Here is a 26,775-nt window from a genome sequence, read left to right on the forward strand (position 1 = left end):
TTCATGATACTCACTTTACTGCGATCTTCACTTTATTTCGGTTTCTGGAACTGAGCCCACAGTATCTCTGAGGTATGCCTAGAGTGAGATAGTGCTTTTGCATGAAGACCTTCCTAGAGCAGCAAGTTCTGGTATGTGAATGTCTGGACATGGCTGCTACAGGTGGAATTTGGCTATTGTTTCAAAAGTCTATTGTAGGTCCCTATGGGCTGATGACAAGAAATCTGTGTTTTGCACTGTGGGAACATTGTGGTAGTTGCACCTCCCAACATTGGAGGCGTTGATGAGAGAAAGAATGGCGAGCCAGTTTGCATTTCACAAAATCTTGTTTTAAAGATGCTGGAGGAACACAAGGCTGTGATCCTTCAGAAATATGCTCGGGCGTGGCTGGCCCGGCGCAGGTTCCAGAGCATCCGACGGTTCGTGCTCAACATTCAGCTCACGTACAGGGTCCAGCGCCTGCAGAAAAAGCTAGAAGATCAGGTAGGTGTTCCTAATGCATCTTTCATACTTACTTTTTCCAATAGATATATTTTGTTCTGGGCCAGTTCCTTAGCTATGCAATCAAATGTATACCCATGCCAGGAGGTTCCGGTCACATGAACCCTGAGCCGGGAAATAGAAGCACATTTTATAGGGCTGCTACATTTGTTCGTGCAGGTTGTACACTGCACAGGGCAGCTGCCCAGGAGGGCCGGTGGGGCTGAAACCCAGCCTGGTTCTGCTTGCTGACCCATGTGTTCTGGCACCGAGATGGGCTGCCTGGAGGCAGGGGTGCGTTTTTTCATTTGCACAGAGCTGTTGCTGTCTGGGTGCCAAGCCAGGCTCCCTCAGGGAGGTCTTGGCTCAGAGGAGCTGCCATTTCCTAATCTGCCTGAAGGTCCATATGGCCTAGCTGCAGCCCTGCCTCGTGTGAGAAGACTCCCCGTGCCATTCCCACTGCTCTCTGCCCGTGGGCGAGGGCTGTGCAATATGCAGCGTCCAGGCCTATGGAGCTCACTCCTGGGCTGCCTCAGTTTATACTGAGAGTCTCCTGAGGTGAACTTTAAATGTAGCCTTAGCTATACCATAAGGATCCTTAATGAATGGATGAGCGTGCAAACCAATACACTTGACATTTTGATGCAGTTTCCCCTATTGTGCTGCTATGTGACAGGTGTGTGTTATGTGGTTTGTGCAGAATATCGCTCCACGTTCAAGGTGTTGGCCAAGCTGGTTTCCACTGAGTTGTCTCCCCTGGGCTTGCAGATGGCGATCTCTTCCCCATGTCTTTTTTTAAAAAATATACATATATATATATATATATATTTCTATTGATTTTAGAGAGGAAGGGAGGGAAGGAGGGAAGGAGGGAGGGAGGGAGAGAAAGAGAGAGAAAGATCAATGATGAGAGAGAACCACTGACCGCTGCTTCCTGAACACCCTACACTGGGGATGGAGAGGGGGAGAGAGAGAAACATCAACGATGAGAGAGAATCACTGATTGGCCACCTCCTGCATGCCCCTCCTGCAGACTAGGGATCGAGCTGGCAACCCGGGCATGTGCCCTGACCGGGAATCGAACCATGACCTCCTCCCTGTGTCTTCACAGCATCTTCCTTCTGTGTGTGTCTGTGTCCCAACCTCCTCTTCTTATAAAAACACCAGCCATCCTGAATTAGGTCCATCACGTGGCCTCATTTTACCTTAATTCTGTTTAAAGTCAGTCACATTCCGAAGTGCTGGGTGTTAGGACTTCACCATGTGACTTGGGGGCACTGGGAAACCCGATCCAGCCCACACCATAGGAGTTGCCTGGTGCTCCGGGGTAGACCGGCCTCACAGTAAAAGAGCCCCACCAGCTCAAGAACATTAACCCACCAGCTCTGCCTCGCTGTTGTCGCTGGGCTGAGGATGCTCAGACACGCCCTCACAGTGATAAACGTGGCCAACGTAACTGAACCTCTGAGAGACTTAGATGCCGTGTTAAAGGCTGCGAGAAGCCAAGGGAACAGCTTCTTTATTTGGGAAAAACCCCTGAGCACCTGCTGTTGTTCTCTAGAACAGAGAGAACCACGGGCTGATGGAGAAGCTGACCAGTCTGGCTGCCGCTCGGGCTGGTGATGTGGAGAAGGTTCAGAAACTGGAATCGGAACTGGACAGGGCAGCTGCCCACAGGCGCAATTATGAGGAGAGGGGGCAGAGATACAAGGCCACCGTGGAAGAGGTTGGTGCTGGTTGTGACTGGCGATCACTGTGAGTCTTCCCATGGGAGGGACCTCAGCGTGTGTCCCCACAGAGCTCCCACAGTCAGAGGGGCCTCCCTCTCAGAGGACAGAGGGCAGAGCCCAGAGTCTAGGAAGAAACACAACATGACGTTGCCTCTTCCTTTCCACTTCTGTCAAGAGACGAAGGCCAAGAAGGAGCCCAGTGGCTGCTTCCCCCTCCGCCAGGACCACCTTGGTCCCCTGTTGCTGGCCCGTCTGGTGTGAGCCCTGGGCACCTCCCCCAGGACAGCAGCACAGAGCTCGGCAGGTCTTCATCTCGGCGGCGGGGTCAGAAGAGCAGCAGACGTAAAAACCCAGTGTCCCTGCTCTAAAGCTTGTCTTTGCTGCTGTCCGGCTGGTTGCCCTCACCCTCTCTGAACTTCAGTTCCTCGTATGTAAAACAGAAATGACAAAAAGTATCTTGGCAGCGTTGTTTTGAGGATGAAGTTTTCAGGTGAAATCATTTAGCTAAATGCCTATCACAGAGCCCTGCCCAAGCACAAGCTGATAATTTCTAGCGAGGTGTCTTTATTCCTGCCCATCCTCCCGCACTTTTCAAAGTCCTCAGCACCCAAGGTTGTGGCAGCCTGGAGTCCTGGGTGTCTCTGTGCCTCCCCAAGGCCTGGTGCCTGGCTGCTGGCACTGCCCACACTGCTGGTCACCAACCATCTATCAGCACCTTCAGCTGCCAGCCCAGCAGACACTTGACCAAGAGGAGCTAAGATAGTAGAGCTTACATGACGATCACACAGCCTGCCTTCCTGAGTCATAACACTCTCAAAATGTGAATCCACGGTACATCACAGATAATTTACATCCTACTAAATAGATAAATACCCTGTGTGTCGAGAAGCTCAAGAAAAGGATAGAGAAGACGCCTTGACATGTGAGGTGACCTTGGTTTGGTCTGGCTCCTTGATCTCAGCCCTTGCAGGCTGGGAACTGGCGTCTGCTTGCGGTCACCTGGAGCCCTTGCATGCGAAGGTAACTGCAGCGTGATGCCATGTGCCGTTGCTGGCTGCTATCCACGGATAGAATGTGTGTGTGTATACACATGCATACATACATACACACACATGTGCACACATACTGTTTTAAAAAGACAGCCTTTCACCGAGTAGAACAATGGTGACCAAACTTAAAATGAGGTTTTTTAAAAAAGATTTTGCTTCCCTTTGCTAGAAATTGGCAAAGCTTCAGAAGCATAATTCGGAGCTGGAAGTACAAAAAGAGCAGATACAGCGGAAGCTTCAGGAGCAAACTGAAGAGCTGAAAGGTAAAGCCCACGGCGGCCGGATTCATCCACCCATGCGTTCGCTCGTCCAGTCATTCTGGTATAACTGTTGGCTGTGATCCGAGCTTTAGGCAGCATCGGGAGCCTCTGGTGTATACTTACTATAACAAGAACATTGGTGCTCCACAGAAAATAACGATATTTAAATTGTGGTAATTTACCCTATAGATTCATCTGTTTATTTCCATCTTAGTCAGACAACACAGCAATCCCTGTCTCAGACCCTCCCTGGGCCACTTGCAGGGTACCATGTTTGGCCATAAGCCAGGAGCCTTTCATCACAGGTGGAGAAGGATGTGTGTTTGTGTGTGTGCATGGATGTGCTCGGGGGGGTTAGTTAGGATAATGTTGGAGTCGTGTTTGTTGTTTGCCAAGGATTTGCAGTCAGATTTGCAGTAGATCTTTCCACCTTACTCGATCTAAGGGGTACCTTGGCCCTGAACTAAGGGCATGCTTACCTCATGAGCCACAGCTTCTCCAGGCTGTCAGGCACAGATGCTTGGAACCATGGTGGTACAACTTTTATTTAGGGGTGCAAAGCAGCCTCTCTTAGCCTCGCTCTTTCCATTTGTAGCTTTCCAGCTTGAATTCTAATCGTAAGCAGTTGCTAAACTCCAACAGGCTCATGAACCTGGTGGTTCCTGACCAGGTGGTTTAAATTGCCACACTCAATTGCCTGTCTTTTCCCAGGGACCGTTTTCCTTAAGCTCTGACCCACGGCACATGAGACCTGGGGGTCCAGGTGAGAGTGTGAGAGGAGCCATGTCAGGAGGAGGGAGTGAACATCCCGAGTCCTGTCCAGGAGAGCAGGAAAGGCCGCCCAGATGAGGCCAAAGACGGCGTGCCTCCTGCTCCAGATGCTGTGTGCACCCCGTCTCTAAGGACTGATGATGAACAGGGCAAGGTCAGAGGTCAGGTCTAAGAGTAAACCTTGAACCTAAATGAGGGAAGGCCTTAACCATCATTACCTTTCTTATTACAATACACTCCTCTTGAGCGCTTGTTCTTTTTTCTAACTTTAAGTAGCATTTCCCCCAAGAATATTTAAATTCCCACAAGTGTGTCTTGAAAATTACATATTTGGTAGCATTAACATGTTTGGGTGGATAATTTTATAACATCTTCTAAAACGTGTATGAAAACTGTCAAACCCAGTGTTCATAAACTGCTTGTCCCAAGGGTCTGCCTACACATGGCAAACAGTGCTCTGTGAAAGGCACCAGCCTTCACTCATCCTGGACCTAGACAGAGGGATGTTATCAAAGTCTTCTCCCCCTTTTGAGATTCCGACTTGGACAGAAAGTCACATGTGAGCAGCCTGTTTAGCCTTTTTTGCAAATGGCCCAAAATGGTAAGCCAATTCTGGAGTGAAGTGAAAATTGAAATTATATCAAATATGCTGGCTTCTAAATGTAACCTTAGGTGTCTTCCCTCGTGTTTTCTGGCTGACTCACGATGTTTAAAGCAGTCATTTTGATTCAGGGACATTTGACACTGCACTGGACAAACTATTAAACTGTTGGCTTTTTTTAACCAAATAATTTGGAGGATTGCTACTGTCACTTCATCCCTGGGCTCTCCTCTGGGGCAGGACTCAGAAACCAGACAAAACTCAAGAATGAGGTGTCAGCTCAGTACAAATAGGGACACCAGGCTCTGATGGGCTGCATCTGTCATCCTGCTCCTGTTTTGAAGGGCGCCTGTCGTGTGTGGACGTGCTGGGGACGTGGGATTGTCATGGCCAGAGGCTGTCCAGAACCCCATGCTCCCTTAACCTGCACTGTGTTAGGGATCCTGTACTTACATGAAGACACTTTATTATTTTCTTGGTTATTGTGAATGACTGGTTTCAGTCAAGGTGCCCCCCCGGACACTTGGCAATGTCTGGACACATTTTCAATTGTCACAAGTGGAGTGAGTAGAGGTGCCGCTGGATTCTCGTGGGTAGAGGCCAGGGATGCTGCTCAATATCCTACAGTGCACAGGGAGCCCCCTCCCCCTCCCCCCCAGGATAAAGAATTAACTCCCTTGAAGTATCATAATGCTAAGACTGAGAAACCCTATCATAAATTGGTCATTTTCTCCCCAAAGGGTTTCTGTTTACTTTTATATATATATATATTTTATTGATTTTTTACAGAGAGGAAGAGAGAGGGATAGAGAGTTAGAAACATCAATGAGAGAGAAACATCTATCAGCCGCTTTTAATAAAAATATTTATTATCTCAAAGCCATATGCCTAATTTTAATCAAACAAATGATATTCAGACCAATAAAAGTAATATAAATGAAACTATCGATTTCAACATGACAAATTTGTGAGGATTATTATTCTGAACCCCCGGACCTGTATTTCTAGTTTATAAAGGTGACAGTTACACTCGTCGTCCTGTTAGGAATAAATACACCGTGACTGTTCTTGCATTCACACTTTCTTAAATAAGACGGGAAGCAATCCAGGCATTGGTGTGCAGACCTATTTCAAAAAGCGTTGTCTTTCCACAGGGAAAATGGATGACCTCACCAAGCAGCTCTTCGAGGACGTGCAAAAAGAAGAACAACAAAGAATGTATGAAAGATGAGTTGCCTTACAACTGCCACTTTCTCTCTCTGCTGTTCTCTACTTTGCTTCTTGGCTTGCAGATAGCAGGTCACAGGCACAGGAGAGCGGGGTGTGCATATTTGTAGGAAGTGAAGACGTGGAGGTTTGCGAGAGCGAATGCCCACCTTGTACACCTTGCAGACACTGCCTGGGCTCTGCAGTGTGGGCAGGGGACCCTGGGAATTTCCTGCTTTCCCTTTTTTTGCCAAGACAGTGAGGAGTTCAGACACTGCCACCCTTTCAACTCCCATGAAGCCTAAGAATTAAGATTATTGCCTAGGAAATACACCTTCCTCCCTTCCCTCTCCTGCTACACCTGTTCACATGATTCTTGTCCCACACAGTAAGGGATATGAAACCCTCACAGAAACTAAGGCAGCTCCCCATGACCTTGTCAATATTAAAGCCTTTACTAATCTCCAATCTGGGCTCCCTTCTCTTAAGATGTCAACTGAAGGGCTTTAGATCTCAAAGTAGGGATGCGTGGCAAGGTGTTGGGAAGAAATGGAACATTCTTGGCATCCAGGGTGTAGGGGGCTAGGAGGCTCAGGGCTGTGTGGGGTGGTAGGATATGCACCCTCCCCATGCAGTTAGTTAGTAGCCTGGGCCTGGGTGAGAAGGGGGATGCCAAAAAGTTAGGGGAGGGAGTGTTGCTGAAGAGTCCAAGAGCTAACAAAGTGTCTCATGATCCTACATCGGTTTTAAAATAGGGATATTTGACTCTATCTTGAAAAATCTATTTTTCAATGAACTTTCAACTCTAGGAGAGGAGTTCAATTTTTGGACCCTCACTGTGTACTGGTCCACTTGGGAGTGACCATTGCAAGCAGGGGGGCTGGGAGAGCCAGGCTGAGACCAGGTCACCTTGAGCTCTTTGCAGTCCTCAGTAGCACTCACCTGTACCTCGGTCTGGTCTCTGGTCAGTTGATGGGGGACATCTTGGCCACTATCACAACCCAACAGAGGCACAGAGAAGCCCACAGTCTGTGGAAACACACCCGCCTCATTTAGGTTACAAATTAAAATTGTTTTTACATGTGACTGCCGGCTGCAGTCTGCTTCTTCAAAGGTATTTTGCTGGCCTCTTAGGAGCACTGCGGGGTTTTTTTGGTTTTGTTTTTTTTTATATATATATTTTTACTGACTTCAGAGATAGGAAGGGAGAGGGAGAGAGAGGTAGAAATATCAATAATGACAGAGAATCATTGATTAGCTGCCTCCTGGATGTCCCCTACTGGGGATCAAGCCCACAACCCAGGCATGTTCCCTGAAAGAGAATCGAACTGTGACCTCCTGGTTCATAGGTCTATGCTCAACCGCTGAGCCACACCAACCAGGTTAAAAACCTGAAAACAAAGTTTAAATTTTTGATAATATCTATAAAAGGAAATGAAACAAAAACCTAGTGGGAATGTGACTCTCTTCCTCAGGGATTTTCCTTTTGTGCTATAAAAGCAAGTCCTAAAATAAACCCGTCGACAGTTTAGCAAGTAGAATGATAACTCATAAACTCAGAGCCCCTAGGTCTGCTTCGGTTCTCACTGGGCTGCTGTGCACTGTGTTGGCTGGTTTAGGTCATGGATCTCTCTTCAGTTATTTTATTGGTCATTCATCCGTATTTAATTCAGCAACCATCTCACGAGGAATTGGGTTTTCATGGAAGTTGGGGCACCTGAATTTGCTGAAATTTATTCTAGAGCAGTGGTTCTCAGCCTTCTGGCCCTTTAAATACAGTTCCTCATGTTGTGACTCAACCATAAAATTATTTTCGTTGCTACTTCATAACTGTAATGTTGCTACTGTTATAAATCCTAATGTAAATATCTGATATGCAGGATGGTCTTGGGCGACCCTATGAAAGGGTCGATCGACCGCCAAAGGGGTCGCGACCCACAGGTTGAGAGCCGCTGTTCTAGAGTCTTTGAAGGGCTGGATGCTTCGACATATTAAATGACTGCACTAACTTGGGTAGGACCAGGCCAAAGCCCTCCAGGATCCTTGGGACTTGGCAGGGGCCGGGACTTGGCTGAATGTGCCAAGGTCTCTGCCGAGGGAAGTGGCCCCTCGTGGGGGGCCACATGGAACTGGGATGGCTTTGGGAATACAGTGCCCCAATCACCACTGAGACTTTAAGTTCAACCTCCTGTGCTGTGTTTCCTCTGTGTGGGACCGTGTTAGAGCCACACTTCTCAGATCAGAAAGTGTAAGAAGCTTCCTCTCCTTAAGGGGACAGGAAACCGTCAGCTAAAAATAAGGCCATTATTATGGGAACTGTCACAATAGATCCTAATTAACTTGTCTCCTTTCTGGAGTCTCCTCTTATTTTCAAAATGATGTATTGTTCTAACTCAGGGTAAAGACTTTAGAGACAATTCTGAATTATTTTTCCTTTTGCTGCCTAGACTTCTTGAAAAAAGTTTTGAACTGAAAACACAGGACTATGAGAAGCAGATGTGCTCTTTGAAAGAAGAAGTCAAAGCTCTCAAGGATGAGAAAATGCAACTGCAGCGCCAGCTGGAGGAGGAGCAGGCCACCTCGGGTGGCCTGCAGGGGGAGGTGGCCCGGCTGAGCCAACAGGCCAAGGTAGAGGCTTCCGCTTCCCCAGCTCTCTCTGAGTCAGGTCACTGCACAGGATGTGTGTGTGGGGAGGGGAAGAGGGGGAGGGGTATGTGTGTGTGGGGAGGGGGGCGGGTGTGTGTGTGCGGGGGATGGTGAAGGGGGAGCAGCTTCACTTTCCCACAGGATCAGACAGCTAAATGCAAACACATGTGTGAATCCAGAAGTGAAAGGACCCTGATTGCTTCAGTTCCTCCCAGTATAAACCCCCAGCCACCTTTGATTTAGCAATAATGGCTTTTCCTATTTTAAAGGTCAGCTCTATTTTTTAAATTACATTTACATAAAGTTACTCAAATATGTTGACCTAGAGAATACACCCAAATTAAATTACAAATGAACATAAGCTCTTACACAATCCATCATGGTGTTATCCTATATAATAAAAGGCTAATATGCAAATTGTCCCCTCAACTGGGAATTTGTGCACCAGGCCTCAGTATACCTATAAATGCCTGTATTAAAATTACATTGCCATACTGTCAGAATCTCACATTTTAAACTGCTACCAGAAACTCTCACAAAAGCAATGATGCAAGCTTGGACAGTCAGGCTTAACTGGAATTCCTTCCCCACCAGAATGTCCCTCTGTTGTTAAATGCAAAACATTTCTCTGCAAGATGGGAATGTTTTTAAGCTTCCACTGAATATGTGGAACACATATGAGTAGAATGTTTGTGAAGATTTTGCGAATATTATTTGATTGTCATGGAAGAGCCATGCATGGTTCAGAAGAGCGCTAAGAATCACCCCGGCGTTGCCTGTGAGCTCCACAGCGGAGCTGTCTGTGTTCTCTGGGCCTTGGGCCCCTGATGCTGAAAGGGGGGGGGCAGGGGGGACCACCCAGCCCTGTGACTGCCTCACTCTCAGCAGTCACATGAGACTGCTGTCCCTCTGGAAGTCAGGCCGTCTGGCCACTGTCTGCATCTTGGGGAATGGTATGGCTATACTTGGAGTGAGGCACCGATATTTGTCACTTCCTCTTTGGTAACTAAAACTGTGGTCCAGACTCTCCAGTATGGCGATTAGTCTCATTTGCAAAGAAAGTGAATGTGTCATCATCAAGTTATCTGTGTTATAATCCATCTGTATAAATACACTTACAACTGGTAACAATGACTGAACCGTTACAGAGAGCGGGGCTTTCAGACTGGATAGTCCTGGCACCCCATCAACTTGCCGTGTGATCCCGAACAGGCCGTTTACTCTATGCAGCTTCAGTTTTCTAACCTGTTAAAGGTCACCCTAGTCACCCTCTGGGCCTGTTTTAAGGAAGAGGTTGTGTATGTAAAATGACCAGCAAATGTCACTTTGATGTCCTTTCCCATGCCCTGTAGAAACAGGAGTTGTGTGTAGGCCTTAAACACTTACACTAACTGAGAAACGTCAGCGAGGGCTTAGTTACCTCTGCATAGCTCCCATAGCCGCAAGCACAACCCTGACATCCTTACTCAAGCTGAGTCGATAGGTGAAAGAGGCAGAATACAGCCCCCCCCCCCCAACCAGGGCTGCCCCTCAGGGGACCCCGGCACACCTCATGGCCACCCCCCAAATCCTGGGTGCGCCTGGCTCTGCCGCTGCGCCACTCCTAAACCCAGCTGGAGCCCAAGCCCACACTCCCAAACGTGGCAGGCTTGCCCACATCCAAGACCCTGTGGCGAAAGATAATCAGCCCCTTTGAATTTCCTTCTCTGGGCTCGCCTTCCTCCCACCCCACCAAAGCTTGTAGTAATTAGTTATCGTTCCCTTTAAGTAGGGAAACCAATTCTGTGGATACAACCAAGTAGATCTGGAAATAATTAACAGTATTTGGGGGCAGTTAAACATGTATCAAGGCCACGCTGTAGGTATGGGCGGGGATGGTTTAACAAGAGTTTAGCCAAGAAGTAGCAGTGAGGACACCCCGCATGAGTAGATGGTAATGTAAGAGTGTTCCCTCTACTTGATAAAAATTACAATAGCTCTTCTTTCTTCACCTCGTCATTGCTGTGATTCAGACGATCTCTGAGTTTGAAAAGGAGATAGAGCTGCTTCAGACACAGAAGATAGACGTGGAAAAACATGTGCAGTCGCAAAAGCGGGAAATGAGAGGTAACAAAACTACGAGGCACCAAGCCTGTGGGTGCAGACTGAATGTATCATAAGTGTCACTGGTGAGGAAATGCTCCTTTGACTGGTATGAGGCTGGTTGGTTGGATATATGGCAAGCTGACTAGCTGGTTGGCTCTGTAGCTGGTTGGTTGGTTGGTTGGATAGCTGGTGGGTTAAATAGCTGGTCAGTTTCTTGGCTGATGGGATGGTTAGCTGGAGACTCTGTGAAGGTAACTGGGCCCTAGAAAGGGAACAGGAGAAATCAGGCAAGAATGTAATTTATACCAGCTCTGCCTTTTCCTCTCAGAAAAGATGTCAGAGATCACCAAGCAACTTCTCGAAAGCTATGACATTGCAGACGTGAGAAGCAGGTAATCATTTTTGCATTATCAAACATTTAGAAACATGTAACACATGAGAGAGATGATAGACTTTCTTACCCTCCTTATTTTCCAGGCTGTCTGTGGAAGATTTGGAACATTTAAATGAGGATGGAGAACTTTGGTTTGCTTATGAAGGACTAAAGAAAGCAACCCGGTAAGGAATTCCCCCAGGGTTTCTTTTTCCCCTAGAGATAATAAGACTATTGGAAAGTGAAAAGTTTGTTTTACATAGATTTTATACATAAAATAATTTCTTACAGTAGAATGATCTAATAATCACTGGAAATATTTCTTTGAGTAATTGGTAACAAAGAACACTCTTTATGGGATAAAATGCTGAGTGATAAAATGCACAACCTATACATTAAAACTGATGATATCAAACTAGAGGCCTGGTACATGAAAATTTGTGCACTCAGGGGAGGTGAGGGGAGTCCCTCAGCCCAACCTGTACCCTCTGGCAGTCTGGGACCCCTCAGGGGATGTCCACCTGCCAACTTAGGCCTGCTCCCTGGGAGATTAGGCCTAAGCTGGCAGTCAGACATCCCTCTGGCAGCTCAGGAGCCCTCACAGGATGTCTGACTGTGGCTTAGGCCCCCTCGGACATCCTTAGCACTGCCGAGGAGGCAGGAGAGGCTCCCACCACTGCCACTGCGCTTGCAGCCGTCAGCCCAGTCTGTGGCTGAGTGAAACTCCCACTGTGGGAGCGTATTGACCACCGGGGGGCAGCTCCTGCGTTGAGCTGTGCGTGTCATAGCAACTGGTCATTCCGGGTTGTTCTGCTGTTAGGGTAATTAATAAACTTTATTTTTAGAGTAGTGCTAGGCTTACAGTAAAATTGAGCAAAAGTTCAGAGATTTCTCATATACTTCCGATTCCCACACGTACACAGCCATTATCAATATCTCCCAGCAGAGGTTACATTTGTTGTTGTTTTAAAGATTTTTAAAATTGATTTTTAAAGAGACAGGGAGGGAGGGAAGAGAAAGAGAGAGAAACCTCTATGTGAGAGGGAAACATTAGTCAGCTGCCTCCTGCATGCCCCCCACCAGGAATCAAGCCTGCAACCCGGGCACGGGCCCTGACCAGGAATCGAACTGGCAGCCTTTCAGTGCACGGGATGATGCCCAACCAACTGGCCAGGGCAAGGTTACATTTGTTAAAACTGATGAACCTACTTTGACACCCAGAGTCATTAGTTTACATTAAGGTTCACTCTTGATGTTATATATCCTATTGGTTTTGACAAATGTATAATGAAATATATCTTTACCGTTATTGCATCAGACATTTTTAAACTATTAGAGTAAAAATGTAACTTTAATAATGTCTAAAGTAATATTTGTTATTAACTTCATGTTAATGCCACATATGCTTTCTAAATTTTATAATTCTGTGTTCCTAGTTCCATAGCCTGTAACGATGTGCACAGAAGTATGCTCTCTGTACTTAGCACTTGGCTCTAGTGGTGGGTTTTCATAACTGCTGCACGTGCACACACTCAGAGTGAAGACCAAGTGGCTAATTTCTCGGCCCCTCTTCCAACAGCGTCTTGGAGAGCCACTTCCAGTCCCAGAAGGATTGCTATGAAAAGGAGATAGAAGCTTTGAACTTCAAAGTGGTGCATCTAAGTCAAGAAATAAACCACCTGCAGAAATTATTTAGAGAAGAGAATGACATCAATGAAAGTATTCGTCATGAAGTTACCAGGCTGACGTCAGAAAACATGGTATGGTCTCAGCCATGGGCCCCGGTTGTGGGCACTATTCTAGAGATGTTATTCATTAGCCAAGTCATATGCAGTTTCTTGGCAATAAAACAATGGGTCAGACTTATGTTTTCTAGGAGTGAAATACTTGAGTCACAAGAGAAACTTATATTAACCCAGGCTGGAGAGCACTCTGATTTGAGAGTATGTGTTTTTTCCATAGGATGGGTCCACATTCTGTGTGTGTGTCTGTGTGTTTTCTAAATCTAGCCAATACCCCTTGGAAATTGACAAAAGCAACATTAAGGTAAAAGGATAATTTGAGAGGGGCATGCATTCAGGTCAGCCTCTACTCCTGCTTCTCATCTCACCTTTTCAGAGGCCTTCCCTCCTGTGATGCCCATTCTTTCCTCCTGCACATGTCTCATCCTTTCTTCTACCTCACGCCTACTGGCATGGAGAAAGGCATCAGAAATCTCCTCACTCAAAACTATCCCTTTCTTGGCCCCATATCCCCGGTAGCTACCACTCCATTTCTTTCTTCTTTCCTTTTTCTTTTTTGGTAATCCTAACCCAAGGATATTTTTTCCACTTATTTTTTTAGAAAAAATGGGAGGGAGAAGAGAGACAGAGAGACAGAGAGACAGAGAGAGACATCGATTTGAGAGACACATCGATTGCTTCCCGCACGCTCTCCAACCAGGGCCAGGGAATCAACCTGCAACCCGGGAGCGTGCCCTGGACCGGTGGAACCTATGACCAATCAGTGCTCAGGCCAACATTCTAATCACTGGGCTGTGCCAGCCAGGGCACCACCCCATTTCTTTGGGGGAGCTGTCAGACTTCTCAGCAGCCATCCAACTGCCATTTCTCCATTCACCTCCCATTTGCTCAGTGGCCACCCATTTTGCCATGTGCCCCTACCACTAACTGGTCTGTCTGCATCCAGCTGAGCACAGAGGGTTCATTTCCATCCTCCTCGTTGTCTCCCAGGGCACCACCCTCTCCTAGGTTTCTCATCCTCTTCGCCGTTCACAGGCTGCCCCTTCTCTGCTTCTTTGCTGTCTCCTGCTCCTCTGCCTAACCTCGAACTACTAGGACCTCTCGGGTCTGTGCCAGCAGCTGAGGAGCTGTGGCCCCAGCATAGCCAACACGTGGAGCAGGAATAAGGACCTTCACATCTTTGTTTGGTCCTTGGGTGAAACTTTCATGAGGAATCCGTGGTGAAAGCCAATTGCACAAACAAGTATTCTTCATTTGAGTGTTAGCGGTGTGGGTGTTTTTATAAACTTGGGCAACAGAAAAACTGTTTTTACCTGCCTGAGGGTAGAGGTGACAGACGTTTAGAAAACTATAGAGGCGGACAAGGACAAAGGATTGAGCCCCACCTGGAATGCAGAGGGTGCAGTGCGACCCCCTCGAGGTGGTCCGTCCCTAGGTGAGGTCTCTGGGTCTGGACCAGAGAGGCTGGCTGCCACCTCTTCACATCATCCTCCCTGAGCTCAGCATAGAATTCCCATCCACCCCTGCCCCACCACTACACACCCTTCTCTTCGGGAGACATCCTGATGGGGACCGTGGCTGTGTGGAACCGCTTTCTCTGAGTGTGCTGGTATTTCTTGTGACTATATAGGTCTCGAGGTAAAAAATCATGATACCAATGGAGTATAATGTCTTAGCTGGCCTTCTTATACAATTCACTAGAGGCCCAATGCACGAAATTCGTGCAAGAGTAGGCCTTCCTTCCCCCGGCTGCCAGCACCAGCTTCTCTCTGGCACCCGGGACCCGGGCTTCCCTCACAGCCCAAGCTTTGTCCCGAAGGTTGTCCTGAAGGATGTCCGGAAGGATGTCCAGTCAAATTAGCATATTACACTTTTATTATTATAGATTAGATGTATGTTCCATGGGGTAAACTCCTTAGCAGTTGGGTTTGCTTCTGATGAGCTCTGAGATTTTAAAGTTCATAGATGAAAGTATTTCATAGTCTAATATTTCTAATTTTTCTCTAAAGATGATCCCAGACTTTAAACAGCAAATCTCAGAACTGGAGAAACAGAAGCAAGACCTTGAAATCCGTCTGAATGAACAGACTGAAAGCATGAGAGGTAACTGGACCCCTCAGGGACCTGCTTTTAGAAAAAGGTTTTTCTCCACCCAGGACATGACAGAAGTCACTAAACTTGGGGTCTCACACTCTGACCTCCCGTGGGCCAGGCAGTGGCGTGAATGTGAGGAGTGGGCTGGGTGGAGGGTGCAATAAGGTGCATGGGCATCAAAAGGGGGAAGCTGCCTCAAGCTCTGGGGATTGTCGCCACATAGGCATGCAGGCGCAGTGTTGCTTGATAGTCCTGGTTTTTGTTTTTTAAGAGAAGCCATTTTTATGTGAAGTAAAAATTTTATGTGAACTATCACAAGTTTTAAACAATGACTTAAAAATATTTTAAACATTGTTTATACCAAACAAAACCTAATCTCTAGCTGGATGTAGCTTAGGACCCCTGAAAACTGTACATAGGACCAAGCCCAAATCGGAATCCAGTGATATGGCCCCAAGTACTGACAGTTCTTCTCACTATAGGAAAATTAGAAGAATTTTCTAATGAGTTGAATCACACTCGAGAAGAAGAGGGAATACACCCCGAAGAGAAGGAGAAGCTGATGGATGACATTCATGCAATGCCAGAGGTCAGCAAGGGCTTGAAGAAACAGGTTGAAACTGAACCCAAAGTGGAGAGTAGCCTCCGGCAGGACGCGTCTCGTCTCACTATGGAAAACAGGGTGAGGAGTGGACTAAGTTGTTGATAAATGACTGCCTGCCTGTGTGCAGATGTCACAGGAGCACACACTGAGCAGCTGTGGACCAAAGCCACAGTCAGAGCACTCTGTTTCCTTTTGCAAAAGACAGGTGGTCTCTGAGGTTGAGCCCACTCAGGGGAGGCTCAAGGATCACAGGGATGTGCCTGATAAAGCAAAGGGAGGTGGGCCTGCGCACTGTCCCGTGGTGTCCCGTGGTGGCACCCATCTGGGAAGACGATGTCCATGTGTTCTCCCGGGGGTATGTCCTTCCTACAAATTTCATAGACAAAATGTTCTTCCATGAAATGACCATGGTAGTAGGCAACAGACTTTAAATCACGAAAGCCTTCATCAAATTGAAGAGGCCCTTGTCAAAATGAAATTTGGCAGCTCTATGTCGGTCCCCAGTGATTCTTTTGATATTAATTGGTGTGTGAAGCCTACAAGACTGAGACACACTAAAGTAGCAGCTGGGGTGCTTTCCTGGGGGCTGGAAACTGAGGCTCTTCTGGGCCGGGCAGCATCTACAACATGCCCAGGGGAGAGCTCACCAGGGCAGTGGGCACCTGGACATGCCCACAGGCCCTGCTCCCCATGGTCAGGGCCCCCCCCCATTTTCTATCTCACAGGAAAACCATGATAGGGTGAAATTAAATTTTACAGTGTCAGGATTTGACTTTGAAGAATGATTATATCTAAAAAGAGGAATCCAGGGAGTTTGATATCTAACAGGAAATAACACATTCCAGTCAGGAGCACCCAGATGATGGCCATCTTTTCTCAGGGGACACAACTTCCTCAGAGAATAGACCATCAACTCACACCACATAAACAGCTGTCCATTGAGCCTGTGTGAGGCTCTCCTGCCTGCCTGCGTGTCCCTAGGTCTCAGTTGGGGCCAGTGGCAATGGGGGTGGGCCATGTGTACGTTGCACGTCTTGTCCTGTGTGAACTGTCATTCCTTAGCTGTGAGTGTGTGCCTCTGGGTATGTACCAGGCCCTAATTGTGTGGGATTTGTGTGTGTTTGTTCCTGATGCTCCTGGACCAGTGAGGTCCCACGCAGTGCCCCTCTCAGGAGCCCCAGGTGTGTGGTTCTGTTCCCAGGTGGGGACAGGCCAGCCTGCTGCCTCCACCCTGAGCTGGAGAACAGTCATAGCTTCCTGTTTTATATCTACATGGTCCTTCCAACAAACTCCCCCTAAACCAATGAGGAGCCTCGGTGCTACCAATGAGCCAATGAATATGCCACAAAGGAATATAATTCCTATAAATTAGGTACTGATTTTACCCACAAGTGAGGCTTAACTGTATTAGTTTCCTAGAGCTCCCATAACAAAGTACAACAAACTGCGTGGCTTAGAACAATAGAAACGTGTCCTCTCATACTTGTAAAGGCCAGAAGTCCAAGTTCAAGGTGTTGGCCCAGCCACATTCCTCCAGAGTCTCCAGGGGAGAGGATTTCCTTGCCTCTCCCAGCTCCTGGAGTCACCTGACATTCTTGGTTTGTGACAGCGCACCCCCAATCTCTACTGTCCCTTCACGTGGCCCCCTTCTGTATCTCTGTGAGCCCTTTATCTCTGTTATAAGGACAGTCTCAGTGGATTCAGAACCCACCCCAATCCAGCAAGTTATCATATTGATCTGTGGTTTAATTACAACAGCAAAGACCCTATTTCCAAATGAGGTCACACTCAGGGGTTCTCAGTGGACATGAATTTTGAGGGTACACTATTTAATCCCATATCTGATCCTTTAAGTCAAAGAAACTCCTTATTAAAAAAGAAATAATAAAAACTTTTAGTGATCATCTCACTGTTTATCAAAGAAATTCTAAATTAAAACTAGATAATATGTTTGCCCCTGAAATAATAGAGATCTTATGGTGCTGGTGAGACTGTCATCATATATGGTTTCTGGGAACATAAACTTGCCGGAAGCTAATTCCAGCAGGTCATAAATGCAAGAAGTTCATCAAAAGGTTGGTGGACCTTGAGCCTTCAGCAAGGGCTGGAAAATCATGTTATTACCTATTGGAATGGCTGAGGGCATTTCCCCAAACCTGAAAAGGATGCATAAATTATTTCCTGCTGCCAGACAGCTGAGGGCATTTAAATCTACATGTTATTGCCTCCTGCTGGCCAAATACCTGAACAGCCATAGGCAGTTCCCCCAATCTGACAATGGATTCTGTATGCTAAACCTTGCCTTTGATATGTATAACTACCTTGCTTTAGGACAATTTGTGTTAATAAAAAGCAAGGGGTCCAGAGAGACTGAAGGACTGAGTCTCCTCTGGTTCCCCAAAATGCCTTTCAGAATTATGTTTTGTCTCTAGACTCTTTAATAATTTACCGCAGCCCCTTCTCCAGATTCCTGAACCCTTCCAGATGCTGGGTAAGACTCCCAGCATAAACTGGTATAACTCTCTAGGGAGGTGCATTCCCTTTGACTCAGCGATGAACCACTAAGATTCTATTCCTAGTAAGTAATCAGATATGTGGACAAATAATAGTGTTAATAATCATAACCAAAAAAAGAGGGGAATAAAGTGGATGTCCAATAAAAGTGGGTAGGTTAATTACTCTATATTACTGTATCCATTAGAATGATGGTTTGGGTATGTTATCAGACATGGGAAGGTATCTGCAATATAATTCGAGAAAAATATAGGATATAAAACTTCACATACAGTATGATCCCAATTTTATAATACATATATGTGCCATATTAGAAAAAAGCAAGGAGTGAAATAAAATGTGAGCAGTGGTTTCTTCCAGATTATGGATTGATGGGTGCCTTTTTTGGTTTTTAGACATATAATAGGATGGGCTCAAGTTAGAAGACAGTATACCCACACCCCCACTTCAAAGGCCAGATAAAGTTCCAAAGGTGGTAGCAGGGAGAAAGGTGGCCACAAGGGAGAAACAGCACGATTTCTCTCTGCCCAAGAGTCCCCCAGGGGGCGCAGGGCCGCAGTGACTGCGTGGTGGGCATTGCTGAGCTGGAGGGGGCTGATTCCTTCCTGTGCCAAAGCCCCTGGGATTCAGGAAGATCCTGAAGACCCCGTGCCCTTTAGAGGAAATATTTATAGGAATCCCTGTTCTTGGGCCAAAATCAGCCTGGGCAAGGCCAACCCTTTTCAGGAAGGAAGGTCAAAGCCAGGACTCCAACCTCTGAAGAGTTTCTCGGCCTCCAGCTTCTGACATTCAGGGAGCTTACTTTCCCACATTCGTGTTTTTTAATTCTCTACAATGGACATTATTTTATTAAGGGGAAAACAGATTAAGATAAGTGTGGTGTATGCACATAATAGGATATTATTCAACCACAAAAAGGAATGAGGTACTGATACAGGCTACAGCATGAAGAAACCTTAAAAACATTAATGAGAGAAGCCAGGCACAAGGTTAGATAGAGACAAAAGTAGGTTAATGGTAGCCAGGAGCTGGGAAGGAATGGGAGACGAGGGGGTGACGGCTAAAAGTCACAGGCTCTTTTTGGTTTGATGAAATGTTCTGGAATTCGATGGTGGTGATGATTACACACAGACTATACACAAACCATTGTGTAGTATAGTAATCTATAAGCTATATGTGAATTGGGTGCAAATTATAGCTCAATAAAGCTATTACCAAAAAATCAATTTAGATGCTTCTAAGCTAATGATCTTGTTTCTTTTGATCTCTGCAGGATCTCGAAGAAGAGTTAGACATGAAGGACAGAGTGATTAAAAAGCTACAAGACCAAGTCAAAAGTCTAACTAAGACAATTGGAAAAGGTGGGAGAAATAACATTCATTTTCTTATTTCTTGAATTTTCAGCTAAGGTCAACATGTGTTGATGAAATGTTAATTTTTTTAAACTATATTTTATTGATTTTTTACAGAGAGAAAGGGAGAGAGACAGAGAGCCAGAAACATCTATGAGAGAGAAACATCGATCAGCTGCCTCCTGCACATCTCCTACTGGGGATGTGACTGCAACCAAGGCACATGCCCTTGACCGGAATCGAACCTGGGACCTTTTAGTCCGCAGGCCGATGCTCTATCCACTGAGCCAAACCAGTTTTGGCATGTTTAGTTTTTGATGTGGCCCAAAGTCTTTGAAACCCAAAGGAATGATTCTCAACTGGCAGGGTTTGGGGCTCAGTGATGGGGAATGGAAAGAAAGATCCTTGGAGGCAGGCAGATCGCTCACCACCCCTCAGATAATACCACGTCTGTCCTTCCCAACCCTTGTTGTGTCCTCGTTGTTGGAAAGGATGAATGAACTGCCATCTCTGCATAAGGACTTCCACAGCCTACCTCCCACTCCTCACCTCTTTGCCAGAGTCTCAGTCCTTTGGCCTCTAAGATTACCTCCTTTGCCTTCCTCTTATCACCTCCAACTCAACGTGTCTAAAGCAGAAATGCATCAGCTTCCCTTCCTGTGTTAGTTTTCTATTGTCATAACAAATTACCCCAACTTAGCAACTTAACAAACACTGTCTGTTGCTACACACAGTTTCTGAGGGTCAAGAATCTAGAAGCAGCTTAGCTCAGTGCTTCGGGCTCTGAGTTGCAGTCAAGTCGACAACAGGGACACAGTCATCTGAAGGCTAAACGGGGCTGAGGGATCTGCTTCAAATTCGTTCACATGACTGTTGGTGGGAAGCCAGTGTCTGCTGACTACTGCATAGGTGCATTCGCTTCCAGGGTTCCTGCAAGGGACATGCCCACATGTAAGGCTTCACACTCAAGAATACCCAAAGTTAAGGGGGAAAGGAGGACCTATGTAATACTTTCAACAATAAAGATTAAAAAAAAAAAAAGAATACCCAAAGTACCCTTATCAGATACATCTGCTTCATTTATTGTTCTTCCTGGTCCAGATGCTGTTTACCAATCAGAGGTCATTCTTTTTTTATTCTTATTGAATCCTTTTTTAAAATTCTCATCCAAGGATATGTTTTTATTGATTTTAGAGAGAAAAGGGGGAAAGGAGGGAGGGAGGGAGAGAGAGAGACTTCGACATGAGAGAGAAACAGGATGAGCCACCCAGCCAGGGCCAGAGGTCATGCTTACCATAAACAGTGTTGCTTAGTAAAGCCGTTGACACTCTACCTTTATCCGTCTCCAAGGGAACAGAGCAAGTAAGTTAAAAGGGAAATTCTCACGCAGTAGGAAGAGAGTTCTGTAACTCTTTATCTATACCACCTTCTTTTTCATCCACCAAAGGCTACTCACTTCTCTTGGCCCAACTGGAGTGCTACCTCCTTCAAGAAGCATTTTCATCAGCTTCAGTTCACCTCTGTGTGAATCCTTATGGCCCTTGTATTCATTTCCTGTGGCTGCTATAACATCACCACAAAATTAGTGACTTGAGAAAGTGCAGATTTATCCTCTTAGAGTCCTGGAGGTCCGAAGTCCAGAATGGTGCTCACTGTGCTAAAATCAGCCGGCAGCATTTCTTCTGGAGACTTCAAGGGAGAGTCCATTCCCTGGCCTTTGCCAGCTTTTAGAGGCCACCGCATACTGTGGCTTGTGTGCCCCTCCCCATCTTAAAATTCAGAAGCATGACATTTTTGAAATCTTTCTGACTCTCTAACCTCTGCTTCTGTCATCAGACCTCATTCTCTCAGAATGTACATGAATCTTTGGGGACCAGAAGGTAGACTGTGGCCCACCCAAAATGTCCCTCTCCCAGTCCTGGGAGCCTGTGAATATGTCGCCTTATGTGGCAGAAGAGATCTGCAGGTGTGATTAAGTTAAGGGTCTTGAGATGGGAAGGTTATCCTGGATTATCCACACGGACCCAATACCATAAGAGAGGCAGGAATGTCAGAGTGAGAGAAGGTGATATGAAAACAGAAGTAGATGGAGAGGAGATATGATGTGGAAGCAGAGATCAGAGTGATGTGGCCACGAGCCAAGGAATTCAGATAGCCTCTGGAAGCAAGAAAAGGCAAGTAATGGATTCTCCCCCTACAGCTTCTAGAAGGAGCACAGCTCTGTTGATTGATTGATTTTAGCCCTATGAGATCCATTTTAATCTCCTGATCTCCAGAACTATAAGATTAAAATTTTGTGTTGTTTTAAGTCACTGCATGTTAATTTCTTACATCACATGGGACCCTAATACAGTCCCCTCAGGGTCATGCACTTTGGTACTTTGCACACCAACTGTTTCGTGAATCTTGCTTCCTTAACTGTAGCATCAGATCTTAAAGACAGGGGCCACCTCTTGGATTGCATTCATATCCCAGTGTGCTGGATGCGTGCCAGCCGCTCATAAGGATTTCTTCAAGGATAACTCAACCTTTTCAGCAGAGGCTATACTCACTGATATACTCACAGATAAGAATCACTATCAGAAGAAATTCTTCAGCACTCAAGAAAGTTTTCATTGATCTGAAATCCCCAGAAATTCCGGTGCCAACCAGTCAGAGTAGGGTAGAAGGAGATGAAGAGTCCTATTGTAAAGCCTGTGGGAGTTGTTTTTGAGTGTTTAATTGTTTACCTCTGTCTACAGCCAATGATGTGCACTTGTCCTCGGGACCCAAGGAGTACCTGGGAATGCTGGAGTACAAGAGGGAAGACGAGGCCAAGCTCATTCAAAACCTCATTCTTGGTAGTGAAACCTGGAACTCTGAATTTTGGCTTTATTTTGCAAACTTGAACATCAGCCATTGCCACAGTCCTGGGTGCTGGCAGTCCCTTCTCTTCTTTCACTGCTTCTTGCCCTAGCCCGGAGTTTCTCAGCCTCAGCCATGTTGAGCAGATACTAGTAATTCTTTGTTCGGGGTGCTGTGCATTGTAGGATATTGAGAGGCATCCTTGGCTCTCACCTGTAGAAGCCAGTAGCAACTTCTAGTCATGACAATAAAAAGGTATCTCCAGACATTGCCAATACCCCCGTGGGGATGCATTTCCCTCGGCTGAGAAGCACTGCCCTAACCTCCTCCCAGCCCTAATCACAGGGCTCCTTAGAAGACCCACTTCCGCAGCTTCGGGTCTCAGAACAGGGTCCCTGGTGGGAGTGAGCGTGGCTCCTGTGCCCTCTTTGACTTCTGCTGAGAAGTGTATTTGCAGGCAATGTGACTGGGGCTTCCCAGCATCACCCTGGGTGCAGGGATGTCCATGTGCATCATGCTCAAGGGTTGGTGGTCTGAGAACTAATGGGACAAGACTGTCTTCACCATGACAACCACATGCCTCTTTATCAACTGGTCCCGGGATCTCAGAACAGAAAGCCACTGTGCAGCCTTACTACCTCCTCATCTAAGGGAGGAAGGAGCACCCCTACCCTTCCTTTCCACCCTCACTGGGGCACAGCTTTGGAGCCTCCTCTTTGTCCCCCCGTTTTTATGCAGCCACCGGGAGGTCTTTGTTTGCTTATCTTAATTTGTTCTATAAAGCTTCTCTCTCCCCTTCATCCCATCACTCTCTCCTCTCCAAGCCAGCAAGGCCTCCTCTGCGGGACTGTTGTGCTCCTGTTTTCCACATTCAAGGCAGGTGCATGTGAGCGCTGAGATCGTATTGCATCCTCGTCGTAGAGGCTGGGGTGGGGTGCTTGGAACTGCGATTCTTCTCTTAGGCTAGAGATCTGAAATCCAGGGTCTCCACACCAGGGAGAAGGCACTTTGCAAATGAGAAGTAAGAGGAGCAGGTAGCATCTGAACATTTTTGCCAAAAGAAGAGCCAAACTAAATTCCCCAAACAGAAAAGACATGCCTGTGCATTCAGGCATTGCCTCGAGTGCATCGGGCACAGAAAAGCAAATAACCCCCGCCCCATAGTCAGAGGTTCCTTAGGGAGAGAGCAGACCACAGCAGTCATCCTCACTGGCTCCTTCCGCTCCAGACCTGAAGCCCCGCGGCGTGGTGGTGAACATGATCCCCGGGCTGCCGGCTCACATCCTGTTCATGTGTGTACGCTACGCAGACTCTCTCAATGACGCCAGCATGCTCAAGTCCCTCATGAACAGCATCATTAATGGCATCAAGCAAGTGGTTAAGGTAGGAACTACCTTTGACATTGGCCCTTGGAATTATAGGCCCTTTAGCAACATCTGTGGGAATGACCAGATGCCCATCCTTCACCTCCTGGCTTTGGTGAACCACATGATTCCTCGAACCAGTCTGAGGTCCAATCGATGAAAGAAGCCAAGTTGTTAGGAAAAGACAAGTTAGGTCAGGGATCCCCAAGGGTAGGATCTGCCAATTGACCTTGAAGCCTTACCTGTGAGATGACAGCCTCGTAGCCACCACCCACTATTTCTATCCCCTCAGGGTGTCAGAGTCCCGGCTGTAATATAGGAAATGTGAAAGGTGAGGAATGGGAAGGCCTGAAAAATTACTCGTCTATAGCTGTCCCTTCTAAAACTACATTGTGCACCCTTAGTCCCAACTCAGAAACAAAGATGAGCTGCATGTTAATAGAAAGCAATAAAATACAGATCCAATATTTTCATTCCCCTTCCACGTGGGGAGCAATCTTTGATGTTGGGATATATTTGAATTTTTAGTTGCAAAAGGTCCTGTCTCACTTTTAGTAAAATATATGTTCAGTAGAATCATGAGTAATTAAATCCTATTTTAAATATCCTAGGAAAAGAGAAGAATAAAAGCAGTGGATGCATGAGAGGTTAGAGTAATTCTTCCCTTCCCTCCTAAAAATTTTGTACCAAGAATTCATCTGGAGTTGAGAGGAGAAAATTAGCATTTGTTTGGTCCTGGGTCCTTTATTGTCTTTGTCTTCACAGTAGCCACCAGAGCGTCCTAGGAAGGGCCTCCCATATGTGGATATTTCCCCTGTCCTTATTTTCATAAATCGGGTTTTTTTAGGACACACTTGCATTGTATCCCAGGTTGCAGGCACACCGTATTTGCCCCATCTTGCTGCTCTGGAATGTTTAAATATTTAGAAAGTGAAAGATGCCTGACACGAGGAGTATAAATACTTTCCCACCAGCATCTTCTGTCTCAGCTTCCCCAGCAGCTCCCTGTCCTCTGCCTTTGTTGGTGCCAGTATCTGTCCCTTCCGCTCCGGTGCACAGCACATTGAAGCAACCCTCACTTGGCCCCACACCCTTAGCCATGGTGTCTTTGCCTTCACCCCCCTGGCCCCCCAACTGCCAAAAGTGTTAAAACTAGTGCTCTTCACCAATTCTCTTTTTCATCCCTTGCCATCTGGCTTCTACCGCGTCACTCCACAAAAAGACCACCGGTGATTCCTCTTGCTGAATCCAGTGGTATTGCTGTAATTCCTATTCTCCTTAAATGGAAAGAAGCAGTAGCATCATCCCAACAGTCCTGGATCCTGAGCTTTTATCTGTCCCCCGCTTTCAAGGAGGACCATCCTCCTCCTTCTCTCAGCTTTTCTCAGCTGCCCTGGTTTCCCATGGTCCCTCCATCCTCTGAGCATAGTCTACATCCACCACATGGGCAATCGGCCACCTAATTACTGTGTCCGTCCTTCCAGGAGTGGGAACTTTGGAAGACAAGGCCCGAGATTGACATTTCTCCGGCATGCCTGCAGGGCCCGATTTAAGCTTCAAACAAGTAACCTGCTAAATAACATAAGGGCCTATCATTATAGCACAAATTTAATAAAGGCTTTAGTGAATAATAGAGAACTCCATTTTGGGCAGAGACACTAACCAACAGGTAAGGTAAGTCTGATGTTGCTCAGAGGCACGGTAATCACCAACTCCACCTTTGTCTTTTCTTGTTTTGTTTGTTTGTTTTAAGGAGCATTTAGAAGACTTTGAGATGCTGTCCTTTTGGCTTTCCAATACTTGTCATTTCCTCAATTGCCTGAAGCAGTACAGTGGAGAAGAGGTAGGAATGCTTGCCTGCTCGGTGTTCTGTGCAGACTGCCGGTCTATAACCTCCTCAGGAGCCAGAGCTCACACAGGGGTAGGAATTGGGGCGCCCAGCTCCAGGGACAGCCTCTGCCCTCACTGGCTTTCTGGCCTCCTCCTCACCCAAGAGGTCAACCTCCTATCACCAGGTAACAGAAGTGACAAGCAGAAGACTTCTAAACAGAGGCTTAGACTTTGGGCATGGTACTGAGCCTCAGTGTCCTTGAGTTTTAAATCAATGGGGTAGACTAGATGATTTTTAAGTTTCTTTCTGATTGTGAAATTCTGAAGTTTTTAGTATTATGACTCTAAACTACAGCCTTTAGTTCAACATGCCTGTTTCTTCAGAGCTGTTCTCTATAAAGTTCTGGTGGTTCCTTCATAGTCTGTAAATCCTTGGCCATTTTGAAGGGACTGACATCATAAAGGAGTTTTCCACCTTCAAGTATTGACAGAGCAGAATTTCATTGATTAAATAATAACAAAATGGCTTTCAGGGTTTTTACTGCTCTCCAAAATAGTTGCACCATTTTATAAAGTGTCTCCCTCAGTAGTGTATGAAGTTTCCAGTGTTTCAGACCTTCACCAACACTTAGTATTGACAGACCTTATTTCCAAGCTCATGGGCATAAAACAACACCTTGTAGACTTCAGTTGAAATTACTTGATGCCAGTGAGATCAAGCATCATTTCATATGCTTATTGGTCATTTGGTTTTCCGTTTAAACTACCTATATACATCTATTCTTTATTTTTTTAGGGGTGATGTTTTCTTATTTACTTATAGAAAATCTTATATATTATGGATAGATTTTTGGTGTATCTTCTAATTTTATTTATGGAGTTCTTTTTCATACACAGTTTTTGAATTTTTATGTACTTAAATCTATCCTTATGTTATATGTTTCAAGAAATTCTCCCCTACCATGAAATCATGAAGATATTCTCTTACTTTCTTCTAAACTCTTACAATTCAAATTTAGAATTTACAATTATGCTTTTACCTATCCAAAATTGGTGCGATTAGCTATTCTACATTGCCTTGTGAGGTCATGAACTCATATCTTCTTCCACATGGATAGCCAAGTGTCCTAATGAAGAGAAAGTAAAACAAAATATAAAAGTATTCCTACTGGAACTATAGAACAAAAGGAGAAATAAGTAAAGAAGATCCAAGCTCTGACTAAAAGGAAT

The 26,775-nt window shown here is 46.1% G+C and overlaps 1 protein-coding gene across 1 annotated transcript in view; it reads left to right on the top strand.

The window, feature by feature from the left end:
- MYO5C (myosin VC) overlaps nt 1-26,775 on the top strand; it is a 77,505-nt gene that overhangs the window by 39,253 nt on the left and 11,477 nt on the right. The window contains exons 21-35 of the mRNA XM_015558906.1: nt 337-483; nt 2,042-2,206; nt 3,429-3,522; nt 6,046-6,109; nt 8,545-8,725; nt 10,756-10,849; nt 11,157-11,220; nt 11,306-11,386; nt 12,781-12,961; nt 14,953-15,046; nt 15,520-15,719; nt 19,429-19,516; nt 22,249-22,347; nt 23,580-23,734; nt 25,469-25,558. Coding sequence (XP_015414392.1) covers nt 337-483; nt 2,042-2,206; nt 3,429-3,522; nt 6,046-6,109; nt 8,545-8,725; nt 10,756-10,849; nt 11,157-11,220; nt 11,306-11,386; nt 12,781-12,961; nt 14,953-15,046; nt 15,520-15,719; nt 19,429-19,516; nt 22,249-22,347; nt 23,580-23,734; nt 25,469-25,558 — 1,797 coding nt within the window. The remainder of the gene's footprint in view (nt 1-336; nt 484-2,041; nt 2,207-3,428; nt 3,523-6,045; nt 6,110-8,544; nt 8,726-10,755; nt 10,850-11,156; nt 11,221-11,305; nt 11,387-12,780; nt 12,962-14,952; nt 15,047-15,519; nt 15,720-19,428; nt 19,517-22,248; nt 22,348-23,579; nt 23,735-25,468; nt 25,559-26,775) is intronic.

Source organism: Myotis davidii, unplaced genomic scaffold (assembly GCF_000327345.1).
Source record: "Myotis davidii unplaced genomic scaffold, ASM32734v1 scaffold132, whole genome shotgun sequence".
Lineage (NCBI taxonomy): Eukaryota > Metazoa > Chordata > Mammalia > Chiroptera > Vespertilionidae > Myotis > Myotis davidii.